Raw genomic sequence first — 24,792 nt, 5'->3', positions numbered from 1 at the left:
CACGGGAACGGTGCCCAAACACGTACATCTACATCAAAATAGGGTTAGAGATGAAGATCACAAGGATGTAAAACTCCTGGAATGAGGTTCACATGGTGGCTGTGGTTTTTGGGAAGTGTGCTTGTGGGTTTGTGTGGGTAGGTGGCAATAGGTCTGGGTTAAGGACTGCAGCCCCCTCCAGCCATGGCACTTGTACAGCCCTGTTCCTGGCTCTCATTCTGCTTTTGCTGGACTCTTGTTCCTGCCTCCTCATTCCCAGTGCCATCCATCACAGTAACAGCCAGTTTGTGGGAGATTTTATTTTCTCCTTTTCCTCCTCCATCCGTTTTCCTGTCTTCAAGCACAGCGTGAAGTGCAATGAGTGCATGTGGCTGATAGTGCTTCGTTTTGGGTCCCAGCTGAGCTACTACATTCCACCAGAATATTATCCTGACCATATCCAAGGCCCTGTGTCTTTTTTGGGGGGGTGTCCTTTCTACCACATGCTCTTTGGCACTGCTTTTTACCAGGAGTTATTCCTGCCAAGCTGAACTCTAGGTGTACCTTTAGTACATCTCATTGTCTTACTAATGTGTGTAGGCACTGTGCTCTTCAGGGAAGAAACAGCTGCCTTTGGAGTAGACCTTGGCAGCCTTTTTTGTGCCTGTATTAATATATTAATATATATATTTACATATATATGCACACTCATATATATATAGGTATATATTAAAAAATATTATAGTTCAGGTTCTGAAAAGCCCCAGACCTGTTTGTAGATGGAAGTGTGAGGGAATTTGACTTCCAGTTTGAAGTTGCAAGGAGGGGTTAATGAAGCAGAATGTGATTACTGAAGCCGATTTTGACCAGGGTGCTGCTTCCTCTCTAAAATGCCATTTGATCTTTAAAGACCACAAACTGCTGCACACTTCTGGCTCTCCCTGCATGTAAAATCCTATGGATAAGCATCCTCTCCTTTGGCATGGCAGGTGCTTGCAGAGCTGCTGAAAAGCAGGCGCTCTTTTCCTTTAGATGGGTGCAGGAGCCCAAAGGGTGCTGCTTTGCCCTGAGGTTTGTGTGGTGTAAAACTCCCAGGGGAAGGTTTCTTTTTCCTGTCCTTGGGTTGCTCTCCTATCCTAGCCAGCTGCATGGCTGTTTTGGAGATGTGGTATGATTACACACGCACAGGTTGATGTTAGCAGTCCTGAGCCAGGAGTCTCTGCTCCGTGTCCCCCAGATCCATGTCCAACAGTGGGAAGCACCTATCTGGGCACTGAAGACTGGCTGTGTAGGTTCTCCTGCCAGAGAGTAATGGAAGAAATGCCCTTTTGGGGAAGTATAATTGGTTTTGCCACTCTGAGGAAAAGCAGAGTGAGCTTTGGCGAGCGCTGCAGGTGGGGAGTGAACTCTCACTTTTAGTGATGATTCACCCAAGGCGTCTGTGTTTGTGTATTTATATCCATGTCTGCAGGACAAAACTGCTCATCCCATTTCATGCTTTCTCATTCTAGATGGTGTTTGGGACTGTGCAGGGGTCAGATAGTCGTGGGAATAAATAAGAAAGAGTTTGGGAGGGAGTGTGCAGGAGCTGGGAGGTGCCAAGGTGGTGGGCAGGGTGCTGGAGCCCTTCCACAGAGGGGGTTTTTGGGGCACTGTCTCCTCAAACCTTTTCCCTGTGCAGGAGATGCTGCAGCCCTTGGGATTTTCTTCCTGAGGCTTTTGCACTGCTGCTTGTCTCTGAAAAATGAGATTTCTTCGGCACTGGAATGATTTTGAATACCTCAGTCCTTGCTTGGGACCCCAGGGCTGCTCCCACCCTGGACTGAGTAATAGTGATGGAATATTGGGGCAGGTATTTGTTGTGGTGGCAGCTGTACTGCTGCCCACAGCACTTCTTCAGCTCTGCTATACTACTTTACACCTATTTCTTCCCTTCTGAAAGTATGTGCCTGGGAATAATTCCCTCCACGGAGAAACTGTGGATGTGGCGTGTGCTAATGGGAACATACCGCTTCCTGTGTGCAGTGGCCATCTGTCCATGCTGCATCCAGGCAGCCTGCTGTCCTCTAGTAACACTGACACACTGTCCCTGAAAGGAATGCTCTCTGCTCCATAAATCATCATCCAGAGCTGCTGGGGGATGCAGAGGCTCGAGGAGATCATAGAAGGAAACTGGTGAATGCACAAACACAGGGCTCAGAGCACCCTGAGAGCATCTCCTGTCCCTGGGACAAAAGCAAAGCATGAGGTTCTGGTGCTGCTGGCACTGTTTTTTTTATGTCCAGCTCCTGTGTGTCCCTGTGGGTGCCAGCAGGATGGAATAAGGGCAGAGCCTGGGAAAAGAAACCAAACCTGTTCAGGGTAGCTTAAAGCTGTTTCTCTGGGCATCTTCCATGGCAGGGTGTCTCCATATGACAATCTTTTTAGACACTGCAGCTGTAGCAGCTCTTCTGCACCCTGTGGATGCTCCTGGCCAGCCTGGGCCCAGGTAGATGCTGTTGGGGTGGAAATGAAACTTGTCTGGACTCATGTGGAAAGTGTTCTGTGGGGGAGTCCTCTCTGAATGCTTTGTGTCCTTTGACTCGCTTGTGTCTAGCAGTTGGGTTTCTCCAGGAAGATTTTTGAGATGCCACTGTGCAGTGGCTTGTGGGGAGCAGCATTGTTCCCACATCTTCCTCAGCTGGGGACTGGGGACTTTCTCCTCTGCTCAGCCCTTCTGGAAGGGTCTGGTTTGGATGGCTGGGTTGGATGTGGCTGGGCCCATGGGAGGGGAGCTGAGTGCAGCCCTGTCCCGCTCTGCAGCACCCACGTACCCCGACATGACCTTGGCAGCAGAGCGGAGCAGAGGGAGCTGTGTCTCCGTGGTGGTTTATGATTGTTACCTTGACGAATCACAATTACACTGTGGGGTTATGCTCATAATTGTTTCTGCAAAGCTGAATTTGCTTTCTCTACCCCCCTTTTCCCACTGACCTCAAATTATCCTTAATGATCCACTGCTGGGTGACCTTTCTATGCTTTTTGGGAAGGGGAAGACTGCTTTAAATGGGGAAAATGTTGTCCTTGTAAGTCTCTATTCAGCTCCACTTTCCTTTAAGTTTCTGTTACCAATTCACTTTTATAAATTTCATATTGAGGGAATCAAGTCCTTTGTGCCTCTAGTTATTAAATTATGTGATAAGTGCCTTATAATACTGTGAAAGATGTTTGATATTTTTTATAGCTTTCTCAGCCTCAAGTTGGGTGTGAGGGATGGATAAAAGGAGCTGGCAGTAGCCACAATGGCTGTGCTTAGCCCTGGCTTTGTGTGGGACCTGCACTAACTTTCAGGGCTTCCCACCAACATCTGCAGCACCTCTTCTTGCAGGAGGCAGCTCTTACTGGTCAAGGGTTCAGACATGTATTTTCTTTATTCCTGCTGCAATCAAATTCCCATTTGCATGGTCTGGAGCTGGCATGCCAGGAGATTTGTTTATAATGCTAAACATATCAGGTAATTGAAAGCTAATGTGTCTGTCTGGATTGCAAGGTTTAATATGCCTGGGTGACGAATTAATTTTCCTGTTGCACTACAAGAGAGAGGAGGCAAATGCTCTGCTTGTTTTCCCTATACATATACATATATATATTATATAATTGTGTGTCTGTTGGGGTGAGGCCTAATTGCTGGCACACAGTATCTAAACACAAGTGGTGGCACTTGCACAGCAGGGACACGTCATCTGCTTGGGCACTGATTGGAGCTGATGGTATCCTTGGGAAAATTGCTCCCCTCCAGTTTGGGATAGACACAGATCCAGGGAACACATGTGTACACATGTTGGGTAATACTTGGTGCTTCTTGGGTGCCTTTTTCAGCTATTGACCACAATGCTTGAAAAGCTGAGGGAGATGAGACAAATGCTATCCTTGTTGTACGAGGGGGCTGAAGGAAGGCCAGACACATTCAGTAGCCTCAAGTTAATCACTTGGTAAATGAGGCTGCTTCTTCAGCTCTGCCTTGTGGGGTGAAATGAGCCTGTGTTGGAATCCCAGTGGATATTCCAGTCTCCCTTGCTGTGCTGGCCCTGGGCTGGAAGGGAAGCACGTGAAGCTGTGCAGACTCAAGAAGATGACACAAGCTTGTCATCTTTTTGTCAGACAAAGCATTCCTCCTGGGAATGAAAGGGATTGTTGTTCCCACAGGTCTGTTGGCTACCAGCCCCCTTCCAGCCAGCAGGACAAGGTCCTGGCACTTCTCAAGACCTGCTGTTACCTAAACCCTGTGAGGTGGTGACCTTATGGTCAGCAAGGTCTCTGGTCTCTGTCTGTGTGATGCCAGGGCAGAGACACCTGGCTGCCTTGCTGGCTCCACACGGGATCTGTGAGATGAGGAGAGGGATTAGATGCTTGCAGGCTGCTGAGCTGACAAACAGGGCTTCACGCTTCACAGCTTTGCTGTAAACTGGGACACAGCACAGAGCTGGGGATTGACCACTGCTCTGACTGCAGTGGCCTACAAGGCTTTCAACAAGTTGTAAAGCATGTCTGTGGGTACATAAGGTGTGAGGCTGGTGTCCTAAAGCTAGCTTTTCTCAGGCTAAGCCTATGCCTTCCTTTGGAAAGGCAGCTGATTTCCTGAGCACAGAGATGACTTTGTGATTAGAGGTTAATGTGATGCTGCACTACATTACAAGTGGTTTGTTTTTCTGGAGAAGACACTGCCTGGCCCAGGTGTGCTAGGTGAAGTCATGGTGGGAGGTGTTGAAGGATGAGAACTGCTGAGGCTCCTTGGAGGTGATGCTGGCTCATGCTTCTATTGAGGATGCTTGCAAAAGAGGCAGGAGTGTCCTCATTGCTTTTCTGCTGGAGCTGTGGGGACACAAAGCCAGTTGAGGGTGGTCAGTGGGAAGAGCTGCAGTAACAAACCCAAGAGACACCGCAATACCAAGTGGAGTGAATATAAATGTGGGTGTAACAAGGCTTTTGCTACTGGCTAGAAAATCATGTCTGTTGGAAATGACCTGCTGGGTAGAAATGCTTGGTGCAGTGTTTACTAATGGGGAGAACACAAGCCTCCTGGCTGATGGGGCTGTTACAAAGGCCAGTGTGATCTCATGCTGCCACTCATGGTTTTTTCAGTGTAACCTGGGAGCTGCTCATGCTGTTACCCAAGTGAGATCTCCTGGAGACTGCTCTGAGTTTCTGGTCACTCTTACCCAAGGAAAAGGGACATAAAATAGGCTGATAAAGAAAATAGATAACCATTTCCCATGTGTCTGTCGCTGTGGTGGTTCTTGCACTGATCACCAAGTGTGAGCATTAGTTGTGCTGGGTCTGAAATCAGAAGCAAAATAACCTCACTGCCAGGACTGTGCCTGAGCAATATATCTGCATCACTTCTGGGACCTGAGTTAGTGTCTCTTCAGGGCACTTGAGACAATTTGCCTTGCACTTCACAGGTACAGATGTGCTGCCTTAAGAGACCTGGCATTATGTAGCTTGTAAATGATAGCTGGGTGGGCCTGGCTCCTGCTTGCAAAGGAGGGAGGAAGAAGTGCCAGGAAAGAAAAAGAGCTGCTTAAGCAAAAGCAGTTTTGACACAAGAGAAAATGGATGTAAAATGCAAGTGAGTACATTTGGGTAAGGAATGAGAGGTACACTGTTTCAGTCTGAGTTGGGAGGGCAAAGGCCTTGTAACTCCCAAGGTGGAATTTGCTTGGTCTGCAGAAAGTGTGGTGTAATTCAGTTCTGCAGTGCAAGCAAGGGGACTTGGACCCTTCTAATGTACAAGGAGTGTGAGAAGGAAGTGAGTATTTAAACAAACATACCCTACCCTCCAATCTCCACCCAAAAAGTAAGTGAACAACATCATCTGTGTTAGTGATGCACCTCATATGGTCTCAATTAGAAGCTGGACATGAGTCTAGGTGGATCTGCATGTGGTGAGGATTTGTGAATGTTCTTGAAGCTATTGGGTCCTGCAGAAGAGCAGTTTACTTTAGTAATAACTGAGGAATGCCACAGGAATATGTACTTAGAGATGTGCAGGGAAGAATAAACTGTAGTCCACTGACTGTAATTCATAGCTCAACACCTGTCTGAGGAGACCAGGGCAGGGCTGGGGGCTGTCACAGCTGTATTTGGTGTGAACCAGGCACCCGTGTTCCTGCTGGGTTAATGAGCCGAGGCAGAGGAGGAGGGAAGGTCTCAGTCTTTGGCAGCAAGTGGGAGGATATAAAATTTCTAGGGCAAGCAAAACCCTGGAAGGAAAAGAAGGGGAGCTAGTTGAGATACTGAAGGACATGAGAGGGACTTAAGTTTCAGGGGTGGAGTTTCTCCACTTGGTTGGTTTGCTTTCCTGTGCAGCCACTGCCAATTTTGCAATCACAGCTTGACTCCTCAAGCTTTCAGAATAAGATGCATTTCTATTTTGTTTTTTAAAAGGGTTCAGGTAACCCAGCCAGTGCAAAGTTACACTATTCTTTCTAAAGCAATAGGGAAGCAAAGAAAATATTTTTCCTGGTGTATATTTGAGGTGCCTGTAAACCAAGACTGATTTGTCACTTTTAGGAGCAAGGCTACAACTAATGCTAAGTTGAGAAATCAGACAGAAAAGGGGAAAAAACATTTCTGCAAAACTCTGAGAAGGGTGGTGTTTGTGTACTTTAAAGGACTCGAAGACCCTTGCTGACCTATGCAACTAATTGTTATTTCCCTGCATTGCACTCTACATAAAGCAGCTGCTGCTTTGGGGGATTATCCTATATATGTGTGTGCATGTGTTTTTCCACTGCTTTTTTTCTCTTGTCTCTCCGTGGGTGTGGTATGTCTTTGTTGAATAATGAACTAAAGTATATCTGGCTCAGGAAGCTCTTGGGCTTTGGGAGGCTGGAATACAGGTTGTGGAGCTGTATTTACAGTCTAGTGTTACCTCACTGGGAGGGTGGGGGGCTTGCCATGGGGACCCCCGTACACCTGTGCTGAGTCATAGGAGATTCACGCCTGGGCATGTCACTGAGAACAAGCTCAGGTCTTTTTCTGTCTCCTCTAGAATGCTGCCCACATGGCTTTGAGTGTCAGGTCAAAAATAACCTTGACTTTTTTAGCAAACACAATCAATAAAACAAGAGCCAATCTGGCCGCCGCCTCCTTCCCAGCTGTGGTTGCTCCATAACTCCTGGCTCAGGGCTGTTCCATCCCCCCCTGAAGGTCATTGCTTGGATGCTGAAGCTTCAGCTTGACCTGGTGGTAAACCAACATCATCCCATTCCTCCTTCTCATGTTCTTCCTTTCTCTTGGAGGAGCCTCACTTTGCTTTGTAGGATTTGGTGGGAAATGTTTTCAGCCTGTGTTTCCAGCCTTGCTCAGTCTTGTGGCCCAGGGCCTGAGCTGGCAGCCCTGCCTTGACTCCAAAGGGTTTCACTGAGCTCTTGGATCTCCTGACTGACTCCTCCCAGTCTGTGTTTTGTTCTGGAATTGTTCACAGGGGCCATAGACATTGGCAGGGAACACAAAGTGGCTGTAATAATGTCCTGTTTCTGATTCTGTCTGGGACACAGGCGATCCAAGCTGATGAGCAGGGCATTGGGGATGAACTGTGACTTAGCCTGTCATGCAGCAGCACTTGGGAGCTTGTGCTGTGTCCTTAGAATAACCCCTCTGGGCATGCAGACAGATTATGGAACATGTGGAAAGCAGAGGTGACTCTTGTGGGTCTCTGCTTTGGATTGCGTGGTGAGAGCAGAGAAATATAAGGAAATTTAGTCCAGGCTTTGTATTTGACTTCTTTTTGAGCTGAATGTTATTTGGGGTGTGGCTCAAGTAGGTCCATGTACTTCCCTCATGCCAATTCATCAGTTCTTGTGCAAGCACAAGGCATAGCAAATGCTGGAGGAGGAGCTCGTGGCGCCCATGACTGCTCTATCAGTGGTCTAAGATCCCTCTTCTTCTTGCTCACCCTCTGTACCACCATGTGGAGTCCTGCAACCTTCTTGCCTAGAAGCACAGGATAGTTCTCAGTGTTTTCTCATCACTCCAGCCCTTCATCACTTGGAGGTGTTTCTCCTCTCCAGGGAACTGGAGAAAATCCATCACCAGAAGAAAGTTGGTGTTGGAAAGTCCAACACCAACTATTTTATCAAGGCAGACGTGAGCTTGGGTGCAGGTGTTCAGAGACTTCGAAGTTGGGCTTCTTTCACATATTGTCCAAGGGGACCTGCCAGGTGGTTTTCCCTGTCTCAGTTGACTTTCAGAGAGGACTACCTCCACCTGCTTCTCAGAAAAGACCCTCTTGAAAATGTTTGTGTTTCTGGTGGGACGGTGTCTGAGTTTAATCTGGGAGAAAGCCATAACTGTCCAAAGACTGCCTGGGAGATGAGGACTGAACTCCTTTCACACCACACAGCATTGCAGCCTCTCAGCAGAGGCCTGTGGCCACAGCCAGGCAGCCACTGCTGCCAGCATCACTCCTGTGCCGCCGGTAACACGGGACCCTGTTCTCTGGGGCTGCTGATCTGTCACCTTCCCCCGCCTCTAATATTTACAGAAAACGATCCTGCGGTGACAGATCTATTTCTGTTTTTGTTCTCTATAACATACCTGCCAGACTGCCCCAGGCGACTGAGGAATTTGTAATAAAGGCAATGTTTCCAAACTAAGCTTGGTGCTCTCCTGCCAGCAGCGCTTCCAGCCAGCAAAGACCAGGACCCTGTTTATCCAACCCAGTTAGAGACTGGATAAATATATGACTTTTTTTCATTTAGGCTCTAAGTTTTTGTAGAGAGGTTTTATTTGCTTTCACTCTTTTTGCATGACCCATTTCAATTGTGTCTTTGTTCACTGATGTATGCAGTGAGGGGCAATGACTTGGGCAAGGATATTCAGTGGCTTGGTTGCACATTCCATGCTTGAAACTGCGGGTAAACCCATGTTATTCGACTTTTCCAAAATGCTGGGAAAACAGAATGGGGCTGGGTGGTAGGGTATGGCATCCTCCCTCTGTGTGCTGTCCCTGGCATGGGCTCAGCAACCATCTGGTTGTGCCACAGCTGAGCCTTTCCTTCTTCTCCACAGACACATAGAGAACTGGAAGAACTTGCAGACACTGAACGCCGTTGACATGGAGCTGTACACGGGACTCCAGAGGCTGTGAGTATGTCCTGTGCATCAGGGAGGGGAATGAGCCTGGGCAGCCCCTTCCTTCCAGCAGAGCCACAGCTTCCTTCCTTCTGCAGCCTCCATGCTGCCAGTTTAAGCTGCTGGATCTACTGTGTTTTGCTATGGGAGTCCACAAAATGGAGATGAAATGCTTTTTGGTCTTGGCTGGGTCTGAGAGAAGGAGGATTGCTAGCTCTTGACAGCTCTGTCAACACACATCAGCCCTGACCTCTCCTCTCCCCTGCTGTTCTGGTTCTGGGCTTATGTGTTGCTCTGACTCATTCCAGCCCCACAATGTAAAATTCCAGCTGTCTCCACCAATCCTTCATTTCTGGGCTCTTGGTCCTCGTTTAGTGCAGTTACCATCATGGTGGTGCTGTGCAATAAGGGAATTGCATCTCCCTGCACAGCTCTCTGAGCATGGAGAGAGGTCAGTTTTGTGTGTCGTGGAAGGGAAACCGAGGGATTGAAGGGACTTTGCATATTCTTAGGAAGCCTGGCCAAGCAAGGATGCCACCCAATCTCTTAATTCCCCCTCCTACATCCTCTGGATCTGTGAGTGCCCTGGATGCTGTGTATGTGAGATGCAGAGTGTTGCTCAGGGCTAATCAGAGACTAATAATGTGTTTCACTGGGAGCTTTACAGTAAGTGCAGCTCCCATGTGGGCTGGAGGAGCTGTATGGGGCTGAGCACTCAGTAACCAAATTCCAGCAAGCTTCACTTTTAACACACAAAACTCTTGTAAGCTGGCTGTTGTTCTCTCCTCACCTAACAAAGCAGCAGAGACAGCAGATATTTACAGAATCACAGAACTTGCTGAGCTGGAAGGGACCTACAGAAACCATCAAGTTTAACTCCTGGCCCTGCAAAGGACCATCCCCAATAGTCACACCATGTGTTTGAGAGTATTGACAAATCCTATCAATATCCTTGTATCACAGTTCTGATAGAGCTTTTCTAAAGTAGGCTGTGGAAAGGATTCTTCTCCCTTCAAGATCTAGAATTCCCTATGGAAAATACCCTTCCTTATCAGAGCTTCAAGCAGCAGGGTTTCCTCTTGGGTATGAAGATGGGAGAGGACTTTGCTGTGGTTAGGTTTTCTGCACAGTCCTGCTTGTGGAGATGTGGGGAGAGCAGAGGAGAGGAGGTGGCCTGTGCCCCCCCAGCAAACCTTGGTGGATGTGGGAGCAGAGCCTCTCCCAGAAGCTGCTCCACACTGAACCTGGGCCGTGTTACCACGTCAGAGGGAGATGAAAAGCCCAAATTCCTCTTTGCTTCTAGCTCTGTGGCTGGTTGAGGCTGCCCTGGGAGTGATGTTCCTCCTGGGAATGGTGGGGCTGGAGTCACAGCACACCTGGTGCACTGAGCAGGGCTTTAGAGCAATTGTCTGCCTGGACTCCATTGCCACCTTCTGCGTCTCTCCACAGGACAATCAGGAACTCAGGACTACGAAACATCCAGCCGCGAGCCTTTGCCAAGAACCCCCACCTGCACTACATGTAAGTGCCAGCTCCTCCTGTCCCCTTTTGCCTCTTCTCCCTTTGGAAATGTGGTTCCCAAGGCAGATTCCCAAAGTGCCTGTGGGGGACAGCAAGGAGAGGGAAGGGGAATGCTGATGGGGGAAAAGAGAGGCAGAAGTGGGAAAGGGCAGGAGATGGAAAAGCAAAATGCACAGAGAAGTGGAATGGGCTGCAGTGCAGGGTGGGGAGAGCTTCTGCTGGGAATCTGGGGGTTTGGGTTCCTAAAAACTGGCCTACCTTTGATGGCCACTTTAAAGAGCTCTGGCTGCATCATCACCAGCCTGGGGGCTGCTGCAGGTTTCTCTTTCTGCGGAGTTTGGGGACAGCCCCCCCCGCCCCAGCACACAGCCAGAGCCTGCCCTGCTCATTAGTTTTTAACCAAAGGCCGCTTTTCTGACACAGATCCTGGGTATGGGGCTGCCAGCTCTGCTGCTAATTATTGACTTCTTAAACTGGTGTCTGCAGTGGGCACGGGGTAGGGATGTTTTGTGCTGGAGAGGTTGGAGCCCTGTTACCCTGGGACATGGCACAAGTGTCCATGGCATTGTCAGCTGGAGAGTGGTGTCACGGGGAATTTCCACATCCCTGAGGCCAAGGGCACCGGTTTCTTTTCTAGATGTGTATTTACTTTTCCCAAGGTGATAAAGCAAAGCCTGAATTTCAGGCCACTGTCCAAGGTGCTCCGTGGGCTTGAAATATTCTGTCCAAGTGACTGTGTCTAGGATCAAAGCCCTCTCTGCTCCACTGTAGATATGAAAGGTGGAAAGGGTTTGGTGAGAGGCCCTGGCCTTGGGCAGGAGCTGATGGGCTGAATGGGAGGCTGTGTTTATCCCTGCTTTCTGGAAAGCAGTGCTAGTGGCTTCTTCAGTGAAAAAGTGCATCCATTTGAGTGTGTGGGTGCACTGGGCCATCGATACAGACTTGTTCCTGGGGCAAGGAGATGGATGCGACCTGCAGAGAGGGATAGATTTGTCTTTTGATGTCTGCTCAGAGATGATGTGAACTGAAAAACCCCAAAAGCTTCCTTTTTGGAAAACCATTTACAGTTGCTAAGTGACAGTAAAGTACTTGCTAAATAGAAGATCTGCAGTACGAAAAGGGCATGAATAGTTGAGGGCATTGTGAGCATGAACTGAGCCTTTTTGAGCTTAAAGAATTGCATATCTTCATAATAAACCCTCGTTAATACTGACCACTGGGATATTCCTGATTTCTGCTCTTTGTTATTTTGATTTGCAGCATTTGTTTTGTGTTTTCTGTAGTTGTTTGTTCTTGGGAAGCTTTCTCTCTGAACCACTCTCAATTGATTTTTTTTTTTTTGAGGGTTGTTTGTCAATTGTGCAGTTGCTGTTTATGTATCTAGCAGATAAAATGAATAACATTTGATTCCTGATGAAATTAGTTTGGATGTCGTAGGAGTTTAGAAGGCCACGTATGCTTGCTTTGAGGCTGAATGTGCCATTAATGTGTACACAGGCAATTGTTGCTGCTTTTCCCCAAAGTGTTTGTTTTTGTCTTTTGGAATTACTTTTGTGAGCGGAAAAAAACCCCACATCCATCTTCTGTCAAGAGTTAGGATTGGTACGTGGTGATGAAATATGTGTTTGTTTACTGCTTGGGCCCTGTAAGATTGATCATGTTCTTAACATCTTTCTTTCCTTGCCTTTTGGAGCTCGAGGCGAGTAAGTATATTATTTGCTTGGTGTTTGCTAGTGGGTTTTGATGCTGTTCCTGTGACTTGGCAGTGTGGATGTTCCCCGTGGGGGATGCCGACAGTCGAGGATGGAGACCTGGTGCTTGCAGAGCTGGTGACTCCCTGCTGCTTCCCAAAGGCTCTCAGACCATGATGCCACTGCTCCCTTGCAGCCAGGGTGGCTCCCGAGGCTCTGGCAGGTGCCTGGTGCCACCTGGCATCCCCTCCATGGCCTCAGCGCTCTGCCAGCACATCAAGGTGCCTCCTTGGTTGCTCTGCCTCCCTGGGAGCTCAGCTCGAAGGCCTGACATTTTCTGCAGCCTCTGCACGTAGGAGCCAGGGATAAAAGGATTAATGGAAATGTCACTCTGCTGTAAGTCTTGGGCTGCTGTAGCCAGGTACTGTAGCGGATGGGAGTGAAGGATACTGTCCCAATCCTCTCCTGATGGGTGGTGTGCAGGGCTGGGACCATGGGATGGTGCTTAAGGCTTGTTGGGTTACTGTTACCCATTTTCACTGCCACTCTGGTTTTCTTTCTCCTTTGGTGGCTGTTTGGATGGGTGCTGGTGGAGCTGAGTCAATAAGATGACAAATGTGTCTTATAAATGACAGACTGTCTTCACTGCCAGGGAGGGTTGGCACAGGGTGGTGTGGGCCCCAGGCTGGACCTCTGCAGGGTGTTACAAGCTGGGTCTGAGCAGTTTTTCACTTGAAGTACAAATTCTGAGGTCTCCAAAGCTTATTTCCACCCCACACATGCCTCCCTTCCCATCCTGGGTTAAACTGAAACTTCCTGCTGAACTGAGTTTTTTCCCAGTGCCTTTCAGCAGGGTTTCCTCCTCTCAGATGGGCCAGATAGCTCTGCCTTCTCCCAGTAACATCTATTTCTGGCCCTTCCTCTGTGCACGCGCTTGTCTTCAGCCCCCAGCTGTGCAATCACAAGCAGATCACTTATCCCAGCTCTAATTGCAGGAGCTCAGGTTTGTGAGGGTTTGGGTGAAGCTTGGCTTGGTTTTTTCCCCCCTTCCCCATCACAGAGTCAGGAAGGAAAGGCAGGAAACCCATGAAGGGAATTTTCAGCATTCAGCTGCTCAAGTGATAGACCTCAGAGTGCTCCAAAGTGCAGCCTGGCAGGGTCATGCCTGTCCTTTCAAGGTTTGAAATTAGATGTAGTAAGTGCAAGGGGCTTGAGGCCGGCAAAATCAGTGGAGGAGTGGTGGGTGACTGTGAGCCAGAGGTGTGAATCAAGAAATAGCATTGGTTTCCTCTTCCTTCTCCTTGAATGAGGACAATTAGGGTTCCATGGCCTGTCTGATCACTGGTGATGTGAAGCCTATCACCGATACAGAGACAGTTCAAAATATGACAGTGGGTTTTGCAGAATGGATCTACCTCTTCTACTAGTGGTTGGGCTGAGACAGTTCAGTCCTTCTAAAACAAATACTGGCTGGGTGCTGACTGTGTCTGATCTGGATATCTTCCAGTGTCCCTTACCTGAGATCCTCTCACTGTGAGAAGTTGCATTGACAGGTTCCTGGTCCAATCTCTGTGCTTGTTTGACAGCCCTTTGGCTATTACAGGGATGGTCCTGGGCAATCTCATGCACTGGATGTGGGGACCAACAGGTCCAGGCTGTGGAAGTCTGAGCCTTTGTAGCCAAGGTTTCTAGATGTTAGTATTAGCAGGTGATGCAGCTGAACAGAGGAAATGTTTGTGTTGACAGAAAACCCCAGTTTTTAGCTTGAGGCTGTGCAAGAAAACTCTGGGATAGTATGGTTCCTAAATTTGAGGTATATAAACCATCTGAGTACATATATACTGTGTTGCTGTGTCTAGCTTAGTGAGGAAAGAAACTTGCATGCTCTCACTCTCTCTGTCCTCCTAATGACACTGGAGACCTTTGGCCAATTTATTTGAACTTGATAGAGGGTTACAAGTTGTGAGGTTATTGACTTCCTACGCATATCATGAAACTAGGCAGAGGCAGAGTAAATAGAATTGTTGTAGTGCCTTGTAAGGAAGAATTCAGCATTAGCATGCTCCTCATAAGGCACTGGGAAATCCACAGGAGAACTGAGCTTCACAGTGCACCAGGAATTGGTGCATGGGGGGAGGACAGGCCCTTCCCTGGCTGTGGGACAGGAGAGCTGTGCATGCAGGAGAGCAGGGTCCCAGCAGGCTGTGCCTGCAGCCAGACCAGTCGATATTTGCAGTGCCTGAGTCACCCTTTCCTGGGAGCAGGTACTTAAGAGGCTGTGATTCCCTCTGAATGTTTTCCTGGGCGGCTGTGCACTCAACCAGCCAGTCAGGAGGCACTGCCTTGTATTTGCAGAGGGTAATTGTGCACACCTTATTTATTGTGTAGTAAAGAAAACAAATTAAGGCTGCGTAATTACAGAGACAGGCATGCTTTTAAATAAGGCTTAAGCAGTCAGATTTCTATTTAGAAAATTAATAATTGCCATTTCTGTCTGCATCAGAGGCTCTTCTTAAACTGTCTTCTGGAGGTTTATACATGCTCAAAATTAGTTTGTGGGCCAGCCCAAACACAGCTTCTATCAGAGCACTCTCAGTGCTGTCTACCAGAGTGAGGACAGGGTTAAAGATCGAGCTTTCCCATCCAGTCTTCACCCAAAGGTCTTAAAGATGCTGTTTGTAATTGTTTCTTGAGTATGGTGTGGTCAGATGACCAGCTTCACAGGTGTTTTCATCTGTGTGATCATGCTGGTCTCTTTCTCCCCAAAATGAGGATTGGAGAATAACTGGAAGGTGCTGGCAGGAATGCTGCAGGGATCTTCAATGCTTTGCCTGTTGAAAGACTGAGCTGGATGATCCATGGGCTTCTTTTCATGGGCACATTTGAGCTGTGATTAAGCTGGAGCTTCCCAGAATGTCCTTTGTAGGTTGTGGTGTTTTCTGAGGATGGGGTTGGCTTCAGTGTTCTGGTTTGGTTCAAGGCAGTTGTGTAGTGTCAGATGAACTGGTACCTTGGTGTTGAATGTAGTTTGTAGCTCTGGCATGGGGATTCCCAGAGTAATGTTACAGGTCTAGGTTTAGACAGGAAAAACAAAAGAATGCATCCCCTGAAAATTAAGGGGGCTGAGGCAGAATGAAGTTGGTGAGTTACCCTCTGCCCTCTTCAGTGCTGTGTCAGGACAGGACCAGTAGCATTCCAGAAACTGAGACCTGTGTGCTTTCAGAGGGCTGCAGGCAACCCTCTGCAAGGCTGGCAAGCTTCACTTTCTTTGCTCTGTGTGTCTGGGAGTTTGATTGAGAAATTACACTAAATACAGAAATAAAGTATCAGATGCTTTGAAGGTCACTTTCCCCTGCTCAGTGGTTAGTAATCTGTTGTCTTGCTCTGAAAGACCCATTCTTAGATATAAATCAGGGTTAAACTCTCTTTATCTTGCTCTCTTCCATAACCAGTTCCAGGCCCTGTGCCTGCCTGCAACCCTCCACTTGATTCTGGATGTCCTATTAACCTTTTGCCTCCTCCCTGATGGTTTCTTCCTGCTTTGTCCTCTCACCACTGCACTGCTGTCATACCCATCCTGGCAGTCTCCTCCTAACCCAAGTCTTGTGTTTCAATTGGCCTTGATTTCCCATCCATGCTCCTGAGTCAATGCAGCCTCACGGGGCCGTGTGTGTCAGCGGGCACGGTGTGTGACAATGTGTGAGCTCTGAGTTCACTGGGAAGGTGGAGTAAAATGCACTTACCTAAACCACCTTTCGAAAGTTTAATGTGTTTTGTTTTTCATTTCCTAAATAAGAGCTAAATTTCACCATGAATATAGACAAAATAAAACATATGAGAAAGATTTAAGCAGCCCCAGTAAGTTCTATTAGGTGAATATTCCTTTACTATCTCTAAGCAGGCAGTGGCTTGGGTACCTTCTGGTTCCCATTTGTACTCTAAGAATGTTCCTGCTCCAGTCCCTTCTAAGATCAAACCACTGTGCTCTGATTTACATAGGGAGGCATTTTCCCCCTTATGTCTCCAGCCCTATCAAATTCTGGGCATGCCTACAGCACAGCCACTAAAATAAACAGCTGTAACATCTCTGCTTCCATAAACTTTCCTGTTCTGCTCCCCATCTGCTTTGTCCCCTGGATGCCAGTGTAGTGCAGGTCTTTGCTGATATGCTAATTTGCAGCAGGGGTTTGATGGCATGTTTATTCCCAGGTTACTGCCGCAGGTGACTGATAAGAGTTAGCTGCTGCTGTTCCTTCTGCTGCAGTGGCAGAGGTAGGTCCTGCATTTTACCAGCCACTGTGCACAAGGCCAGAGGAGACACCAGTTCCCTGCAGGACTGTGGCTTCCCTTCAGGCTGGATTGAAATGATTTGACCTGCATTCAGAGGGCTGGGTAACTAATTCCTGGCTGCAGGCTGCCCTGCTTGGCTGTGGAGAGTTTATTGTACTGTGATAGAAGGGGAGCGGTGAGTTTGTGACTGACTCGCTCATTTGTGACTGACGTACTCTGGTGGGACCTGAGAGAGAGTTTCCAACTCAAGCACTTCATGCTTTGTGCCAAGATTTGTCCTGCTTCAGTTCCCCATCTTAAAACCTGGAATAACGTTTATTTTTCCTGCTTTTATTTGATGCGTTTGGGGCATAATACCTTGTATGATTTCTAATGAAACCTGGCCTTGAGCTGTGGGATGCTGTTGCATTGTAAGATGAGTTACAGTAATTCTGTCACAAATAAGTTTTGCATACTTAGATTCTTGTGTAATGTCTACCACTCTAGTACCTGGGCTCTCAGGATCTTACTGTGGGTTTGTCTCTCCTTCCTTCCTTTGAAATGTTGAGATGATCTTTCCAGTTACATTGTGAGAGTTATTTCCCTTTCTGAAATTTGATCAATTGTCTTTTGACTGACATGTGAAATGGGCAGCTGTGGTTTTTGAAAAGGTCCTGTTTTTTCCCATCTACTCTTTAAAAAAGTCTGCAGGCAATGCTGGGAATGTTTAAAATGAAGTTGTTCCTACAATGATGTGAGGTTTGTTGTATGTGGATGTGGGTTTTTTGTATTTATATTTTGTTTGGTTGAGGCTTTTAGTGTTTTTTGTTTTGGTTTTTTTACAAGACTGGAGTAAAATGTGAACTTCAGACAAGTTGGTGAGTTTGGGGGAGTGAGCCTTTGACCTAATCTTTGCTGTGCAACAATGGCCTGATGGATATCTTGTGGTGAGCTCCCCCTGAAAGAGAAGCACAACATTCCTCCTGGATGTGATCCTGAAAATGAGACATAGTTGTACCTTGGTGAAAGCTCACCACATCTCAGGGACCACCACTAGCACAGAATGAGCTGATTTCTGGAGATTTGGGCATGACAAGGAATGGCTTTTGTTTCCAGGCTTCTGAGATCACTGCGTCAGGGAGGGGCTCCAGAAAGAGTCTCTGATTGTCCCTCTCGCTTCCTCCCCAAACCCTGCACTGCAAAGCGTTTCTTACCTGCCCTTGCCAGTGTGAGAGGGGCTGCAGAGGGAAGAGGAACCCTCCCTGGGAGGGGGTACCTGAGGACATAGAAACCTGCTTGAAAGCTGCTGGGGGAATGAACAGTCACGGCAGCATGAGTGGAAGTTAAGTGACCACAGAAGTTATCTGTCCTGGGATTTTTCTTTCCATGACCCTGGTTTACTAAGAGTATGATTACAGGGCTGGTTTTCCCTTTTTGATATACTGGCAATAAGCACCAGGGCAGAAAAATAGAAACATTAAAATCATATGGTATTTGAGCAATAAGATACGACAGGGCATGAATGATGGGACATTAATTCATGATGGTGTGTGACAAGGCAGGAATTTAAATGTCATAAGTTAGGCAGTCGTGAGTTTTATTGGAATTATAAAATTTTATTAGAACCCTGGTCAAAGGGTGGAGTTTCCCACCAACCCCTTCCCTTGTATTTGGGAAGGGATGAGGTGTGAATTACGTCGGACGCTGGGGTGTTTAGAGGGCTGCCAGTGAGAGCCAGAGGTGTGTCTCCCCGGGGAGCTGTGGGTGACCGTGTCTTTAGCCATGCTGCTGCCTGAGGATGACCGTGTTTCATGCCTGCTGTTCTCCAGCCTGCCTGAAGCCACGCTCGGCAGGGAGCTGCGCTGGTGCCCGGGTGTCCCTGGGGCCGTGCCCGCTGCCCTGCGCCCCGCGGGCTCTTCAGCACCACGGACAGGTCCCTGCGGCTCTGCCCCGCTCCCCGCAGCCGCCTGGCCTCTGACCCAGCCTGTCCTGGAACCTCCCGGCTCCCCCGCCCTGCCAGCCCAGCCTGCAGTGTGCTCCCTGCCTCTCCTGCCCTTCCCTTGGAACAAGCTCCTCCACCTTCCAGCCCCAGCCTGGCTCTCGGGGTGCCTGTGCTGTCCTGGCTGCAAGCTGGCTCTAGGCACGGGTGGCAGCTTGCCTGTGGGGTGCCCAGGCTGCTTTCCCTGCCAGCAGTGTCTTTTTTCTTCCACCTCTCCTGCTGTGCAGCTAGCCTGCCCAGCTGCCTGTTTGACAGCTGCAATACCTGCAATATCCCTGGAAATGCTCAAGGCCAGGCTGGATGGGTCTCTGAGCAGCCTGAGCCGGTGAAAGGTGTTGGGCCCATGGCAGGGGGTTTGGAATGATATGATCTCCAAGGTCCCTTCCAACCCAAAGCTCTCTAAGATTCTGTGGATACTAACTTTCTGAGCTGCAGTGATTCCTGGCACTGGCTGTGCTCTGCAGTGTGAATGGATTTGTTTTACAGCACCACTAGCCGGGTGCTGTCTGGGGGTTTCTCACATGAGTAGTTCTCTAGGACATCTGCCATCCAACCTCCCTGCAACCACAATCCATGGGCTTTGGCTAAATGTTTGCTGTATCCAGTTGTGCGTGTTGATAATTGTGGGTAATTTGCTGTCTCAGAATAATGAAGGAATGACTGCTGCACTCCGAAGCACTCAGTGCTTTGTGGTGGTTAGTCTTTTCTTTTGAAAATATTCCTCACAGTGACCAGCAAAAGATACTTCTTTTTAAGAACATAATGTATTGAGAAGAATGGTTAAAATGTAACTTGTGTGCAGACATTCCTGTTTATTTTGACTAACTGTCAAAGGCAAAGTCTGTTTCTGCTTTGGGAGTGATTATAAGTGTGGAGTGTAGCGAGCAGGCTTCACTGGGCTCTGGCTGGATGAAGTCACCACCAGTTCCCTGTCCCCCTCAGCCAAGCATGCCTTGGGCTGTCAGGAGGCACATCATGCCACGGCTCACGTGTGGCTGCAGGCAGGTCTCTTCTCAGAGCATGATTCCTCCCTGTGCTCAGGTGTGTCCCTCACCTGCTGTCTCCCTGCTCCCCATGCCCACCCCACGGACATGGTGGGGAGGCAGCAGCCTGGCAGGTCCTGCTTGGTGCTGTCTGTCTCCCAGGCTGAGTGTTTTTGTGTCATTTGATGAGGAGTAGCTGGAGCATGTCAGCCTCACCTCTCGCTGCGGCCAGGAGGCTCCGTGCAGCCTGAGAGGTGGCAGCTGCCATCTCTGCTGGCACGCTGATGGCATGGGCCCTTCGGTTCCCCACGTGTGCACCTCCCTGTGCCGGCCCACTGCCCCTGCCCATCCCCAGCTCTGGTCCCTCGTGGTGCCCAGCTGCTGCTCCCAGGGCTGGGAGTGCAGGTAGCTCTGTTCCCCGCCGAGGTGGGGCGAGTGCTGCAGGCTAATGGCAGGCTTTCTTTTCATTAGCTGCTGTAAACACATGGCTCTGGCAGCAGCCTGCTTTTCTGAGCTCAGGAAGACCATTTTTCCTTTTATCTATAATTTAGTGAAGTGTCAAGCCACAGAAGTTTTAATGATAATAAGCAGCAGAGGAAATTTATTTATTCGCTGTGAAGGTGGGTTTCGTTCCAGGGTTGGATTTTTTCACATTTCCCTCACAAGAAATGTTGCCTGCTCATGTAATCTTGCTCCTAGTGTGTTCAGGCTACCTTCCCTGAGAAGCTCAGCACAAATTTCCTGCTTGGCTAATTGGCTTTCCAACCCCTCTCCCCAACATGACGTTGGGGCCAAGCAAACTGGGAAAGGAGAAGCAAGGAAAATACAGTGAGATGGGAGCATTCATGTGCTTGGTGAGGTGCAATGGGATTCACGAGTTTCCCATCTTCCTCCTGTTGCTGTGCATCTCTTACATCTGCTTCCCAGACTGTGATGGATTTGACTGCTGAGGAAAAGCAGGGAAGGGCTTTTTTGGGATGACATGTAGCGCTTGCCTTCTGTCAGCCTATGAAGATGCCAGTGCTGACTGGAGATAAAAAGTACATTGATGTCTTTGTGGAGGGACCAGGGCTTCTTCCTGAGGTGCAGGAAGGCAGAGAATGGAACTCTGGGCTGGCCAAAGAGGAGCAGGGGATGGGATGAGTCTGTGGCAGGGACAGGGGCCAGGCTGGAGAGAGAAGGTTACAACGAGGGATTAGAGCAAGGAGTCTTTAGGGAAGAAATGGAGAGTGGAAGGGGGATGGGGTGTAGAAGAGGTGACAGGGAAATGGATCTGGAGAGGGAGGATTGACTGGGGTAGGGAAGGAGCACGTGTGTGTGGGAGATGTGCAGGCGGAAGCAAGTGTAAGGGAGAAATGGATTTGCTAGGAAATACGTGGGAACTGTGTCTCTGAATTAACCAGAACCTTCCTCACCCCTTTCGATGTGGCTTTGGAGGCAATATTAGAGTCTTCCTAATTATTTTTCTTGGACGAGTTTTGCTATCCTGATGATATTAATTATTCTTAAAGGTCAACAGCACTCACTTGAATCCCCTTCTGTTCTATCATGTAATCAGTTAATTAATTGGAAACCATTTAGCAGAGTCTGCCGAGAGCTTAGCCTGCCGTATGCCCTGTTGTTTTGCTATTGCTGGATATATATATATATGTGTGTGTATATATATATAGGTAACTTTTTTCTTTTTTTTTTTTGTATTTATACCCTTTTTTTTCTTTAGAGGCCCTGCAGAGCTTTTGGTACCATCCCCAGTGCATCCCAACCTCTGGCACCCCTCCCTGAATCAGGAAAGTTGGGGCTCAGGCCCAGCTGTTAGTTTTCTCTTTGCTAACCCCTTTGAGGTTATTCAAGGCTCATTGCTTTCTGGGCATCCAAGTAGGTGTGGGTATTTGAATTTTTTTTTTTAATATAAATTTGATGTAAGAGCCCTCTAGCAGCTGAGATCGCAGTTCTCGTTCAGGAGGAAGAGGGAGGACCAGAACCTGTCCCAACACATCTGTGCTCGATGAGCTGGCATCGAGGCTCTTGTGTGGACCTTGTCCAGCTTTTCCAGTGTCTGCCTGGGAATTTGGAGTGAACTCCCAGCTGGGTGGTACCTCTGATGAGCACTGGTCCCTATTGCTGCAAGGATGTTCATAGAATCATAAAGTTTGGAAAAAACCTCTAATATCATCCAAGTCCAATTATAGTGTACTCAGAGATGCTGGGAAATGCCCTGTGGGCATTTCTCTCCTTCCCATGCCATCTCCTCAAGCTGTGCCTTGCCACAGCTCTGAGCTCTTCTCTCACACAGAGAGATGGGGTTGGCTCTGGGTTCACTGGAAACCTGTGAGCAGGAGGCATTCCCCAGTCGTTCTCTGTTCCCAGCTTGAAGAACAATGCAGTTTGAAGCAAACAGGGTCGGATAAACCCAGCCCCTTGCTGGAGCTGGCAGCTGGCAGCCCTTGTCCTCAGCCAGCACACATCTCCTTCTGTTTGCCAGAGCAGGAGGAAAGCCCAGTGTACTGTAATATTTCGGTCTAATGGATCTAGAATTGCAGCAGTTTGGGACAGAAGAGATGAGGTGGGGGCAGTGCAGCCCTGAGGACCTCTTGGCTGTAGGAGGGCAGCTATGGGGGAGGGCTCTTGCCTATTGCAAGTTGGTTTTTCTTTTCCTTGAGCAGAAGCCTGGCCTATTCTGTGGATGCTGCTGGACTCTGCCCTGCAGGGAAGCTGGCAGCCAAAGGGAAAACAACTGCAGGGCTGACCTAGCTTTTAACCTTTCCTCAAGTCCTCTGAGAGTCCAGATGTCTTTGGAGAAGAGCAATGGAAACTGCACACAACAAGGGCGAGATGAGTGTAGAGGGCCAGATCCCTGCATCTGATCTGCCTCGAAGCACAGGGGACAGTGTGACCCACGTCTGGTGACGCCTTCCCATCTGTACCATGTGCTGAACCGAAACTCTGAGCAGCAATAAACTCTGAGGGGTGATTTGTCTCTGGACAAAGCTTTGTGCAGCTAGGAGATGCCTCAGAAGAGATGACTTAGAGGCTGTGGAAGTGACATGGGGTAGGAGATGGCATTTAAAATAAAGGCTGGGCTGGGTTGAAGGCAGCAGCAGGACATGCACTGCAGAGGCACTGGGAAGAGAGGCATGGGACAGATGTGCTGCTGGCACTGGCTGTGGGAGCCCTGTGACAGAGGTGTGGTGCCTTAATTCCTTCCCACTTGTTCTGAAGCTTTTGTTTTTTAATGCTGTTGTTTAAAGAACAATGCAGGAGAGCAGCCCCTTCCACCTCCCTCAGCCCTGTTTCAATGTGAATTTGAAAATCAGGGTCCTGCAGCTGAGAAATCTGGAGGGGGCTGGTGGTTCCTCTCTCCAGTACCTCACTTCCAGGACCAGTGGTGTGCATGTGGAATGGCAGAGACTCTTCTCATGTGTCACCCACGATGATCCCTCTCTCCTCTCTGGTGCAGGGTGCTCTGAGTTTGGGAAGTTATTGCAGATTCTGACTCTAGCCCTAGAACAAGAAATTGTCTGTGGGGAATGAGATGATTGTCATGGCACGTGCTGTGTGACATGTTCCTTACAAGGTACAGGACAGGACCTGTGGACAGGAGAAAGTTTTGCTACCCAAATACACAAAGAAAGATTGAGACTTTTTGGTTCTGCTGTTTGGGGTCAGAGAAGCCCTGGGTGTTGCTTAAGGAGCAGAACTGAGCTGTAGGTAATGCCAGACCATGGCTGAGGACCTCTGATAATTGTCTCACTCCTCCACAGCACCAATATATGTGTCCTGGTGCTGAGCCTGAGCAGGGAGCAAATCCAGGAGAGCTGCTGGCAGTTATGAAATCTCAGGCTGACCAGTTTAATGCCACATCCTGTTCTGCTCACTCGGCTTTGCAGGCACGTGAGGCTTGCATGCACTTGGCAGTGCCTGGTCCTTTTCCAGGCTATCTCAAGTGTGTCCTGCTGGGATTTGGGGCTGAGCTATTGGAGATTCCAATTGAGTCTAATATTTGCAGAGCCTGATTTGTAGGGAGGCCTGTCCTGCCACAGCTTCTGGGACTTGTTGGGGTAATTTTAGCACATTCATTAAGGGAGGACAGTACATTTTTTCCTTTAATGAGCAAAGCTGCTTACTAAACAGGAAGAGGAGGGAGGGGGCTGGGGAGGGCAGGGAGGGTGATGGGGAGTGTAACAGTGTTTTTAGAGGTCATTGGAGTCATCTGGCAGGGATAAGCAAGCCCCAGAGTGACTTTCCAGCATTTCTCTGGTTCAAACCCAAAGCTTTAGCAGCTTAACTTGCTGCAGATACGAAGCCTGAACGAGCTGCCCCTACAGCAGCATGTGGGGCTGTGACATTCTCCTCTCCTGTGGCCACCAGCACCCAGCTAAGGCTTCAGTGAGCTGTGAGCTGATGGGGAAGCACCTGTTGTGTCCAGATATCAAGGGAGTCACATGCAGTGCCACCAGCATATCCAGCACTGGGGACTGCAGCTGAGGATGTGCATCTCTCCTCTCACTCCTGCCAGGCTCATGCTCCCTCAGCCCCAGCTGCTCTGGGAAGTTAAGCCCTCCCAGTCAGGATTTTCATAGTGGCAACATGTTATTAAAATGTGTGAAAAACTTCTCCCATGCAGAAATAAATGTGTCAGCTTGGAAACAAGGGCAAGTGGAGGATGGAGCTGCGTGGAGGAGGGACAGGTGCACAGGGTCCCTCCCCAGCAGCAGTGTTTCTGCCATTGCATTGAGCTGAACTGCATAAAATAACTTACAGTTTAATTACAGGGGCTCCTGCTTGTTGGTGTCATTAATGAGGCAACTGGCTTAATTTAGCTGAATAAAAATGGCTTTAATAGTGGAAACACTTTTGGCTGCTGGGTAATTAAGGGAAAAGAAAAAATGCTGTCTCCTCTTGCATTAAAGTCCACTTGTTCTGGTCCACACAGATCTGGAGTCTTCTTCGTTCCACCCTCACCCATCCCTTTTTTAATGCCAGGGGCTCGTTCAGGACTCCATGGGGCACTCCCTGGCCCCATCTGTCACTCATGCTGTGACAAAATGGCAAAGGTCACCTCCCCTCCCTTCTGGTCACCAGCAAGGTCTTGGCAGTGCCTGCAGGAGCTGTGGGAGAGTGTGTGGGACGTGGCGTGTGCCCTCCTCAAATGCAGGAGGAGGATGGAGGGAGAGAGCAAGAACTGGGATTTGGCTGTCACTCGGTGGTACCAGCCTGCCCTTGAGGTGTGCAG

The 24,792-nt window shown here is 48.8% G+C and overlaps 1 protein-coding gene across 6 annotated transcripts in view; it reads left to right on the top strand.

The window, feature by feature from the left end:
- The window catches only part of NTRK3 (neurotrophic receptor tyrosine kinase 3), a 204,160-nt gene that overhangs the window by 24,309 nt on the left and 155,059 nt on the right, over positions 1–24,792 (top strand). For all 6 annotated transcript variants that reach the window (XM_005521589.3, XM_005521588.3, XM_088063101.1 and 3 more), the window contains exons 2-3: positions 9,034–9,108; positions 10,546–10,617. In XM_005521589.3, the coding sequence (XP_005521646.1) occupies positions 9,034–9,108; positions 10,546–10,617 (147 nt within the window). The remainder of the gene's footprint in view (positions 1–9,033; positions 9,109–10,545; positions 10,618–24,792) is intronic.

Source organism: Pseudopodoces humilis, chromosome 16, assembly GCF_049639895.1.
Source record: "Pseudopodoces humilis isolate 2021_Gansu_Grassland_sample_001 chromosome 16, ASM4963989v1, whole genome shotgun sequence".
NCBI classification, from domain to species: Eukaryota; Metazoa; Chordata; class Aves; order Passeriformes; family Paridae; genus Pseudopodoces; species Pseudopodoces humilis.
This window is presented reverse-complemented; position numbering and strand designations above follow the sequence as displayed.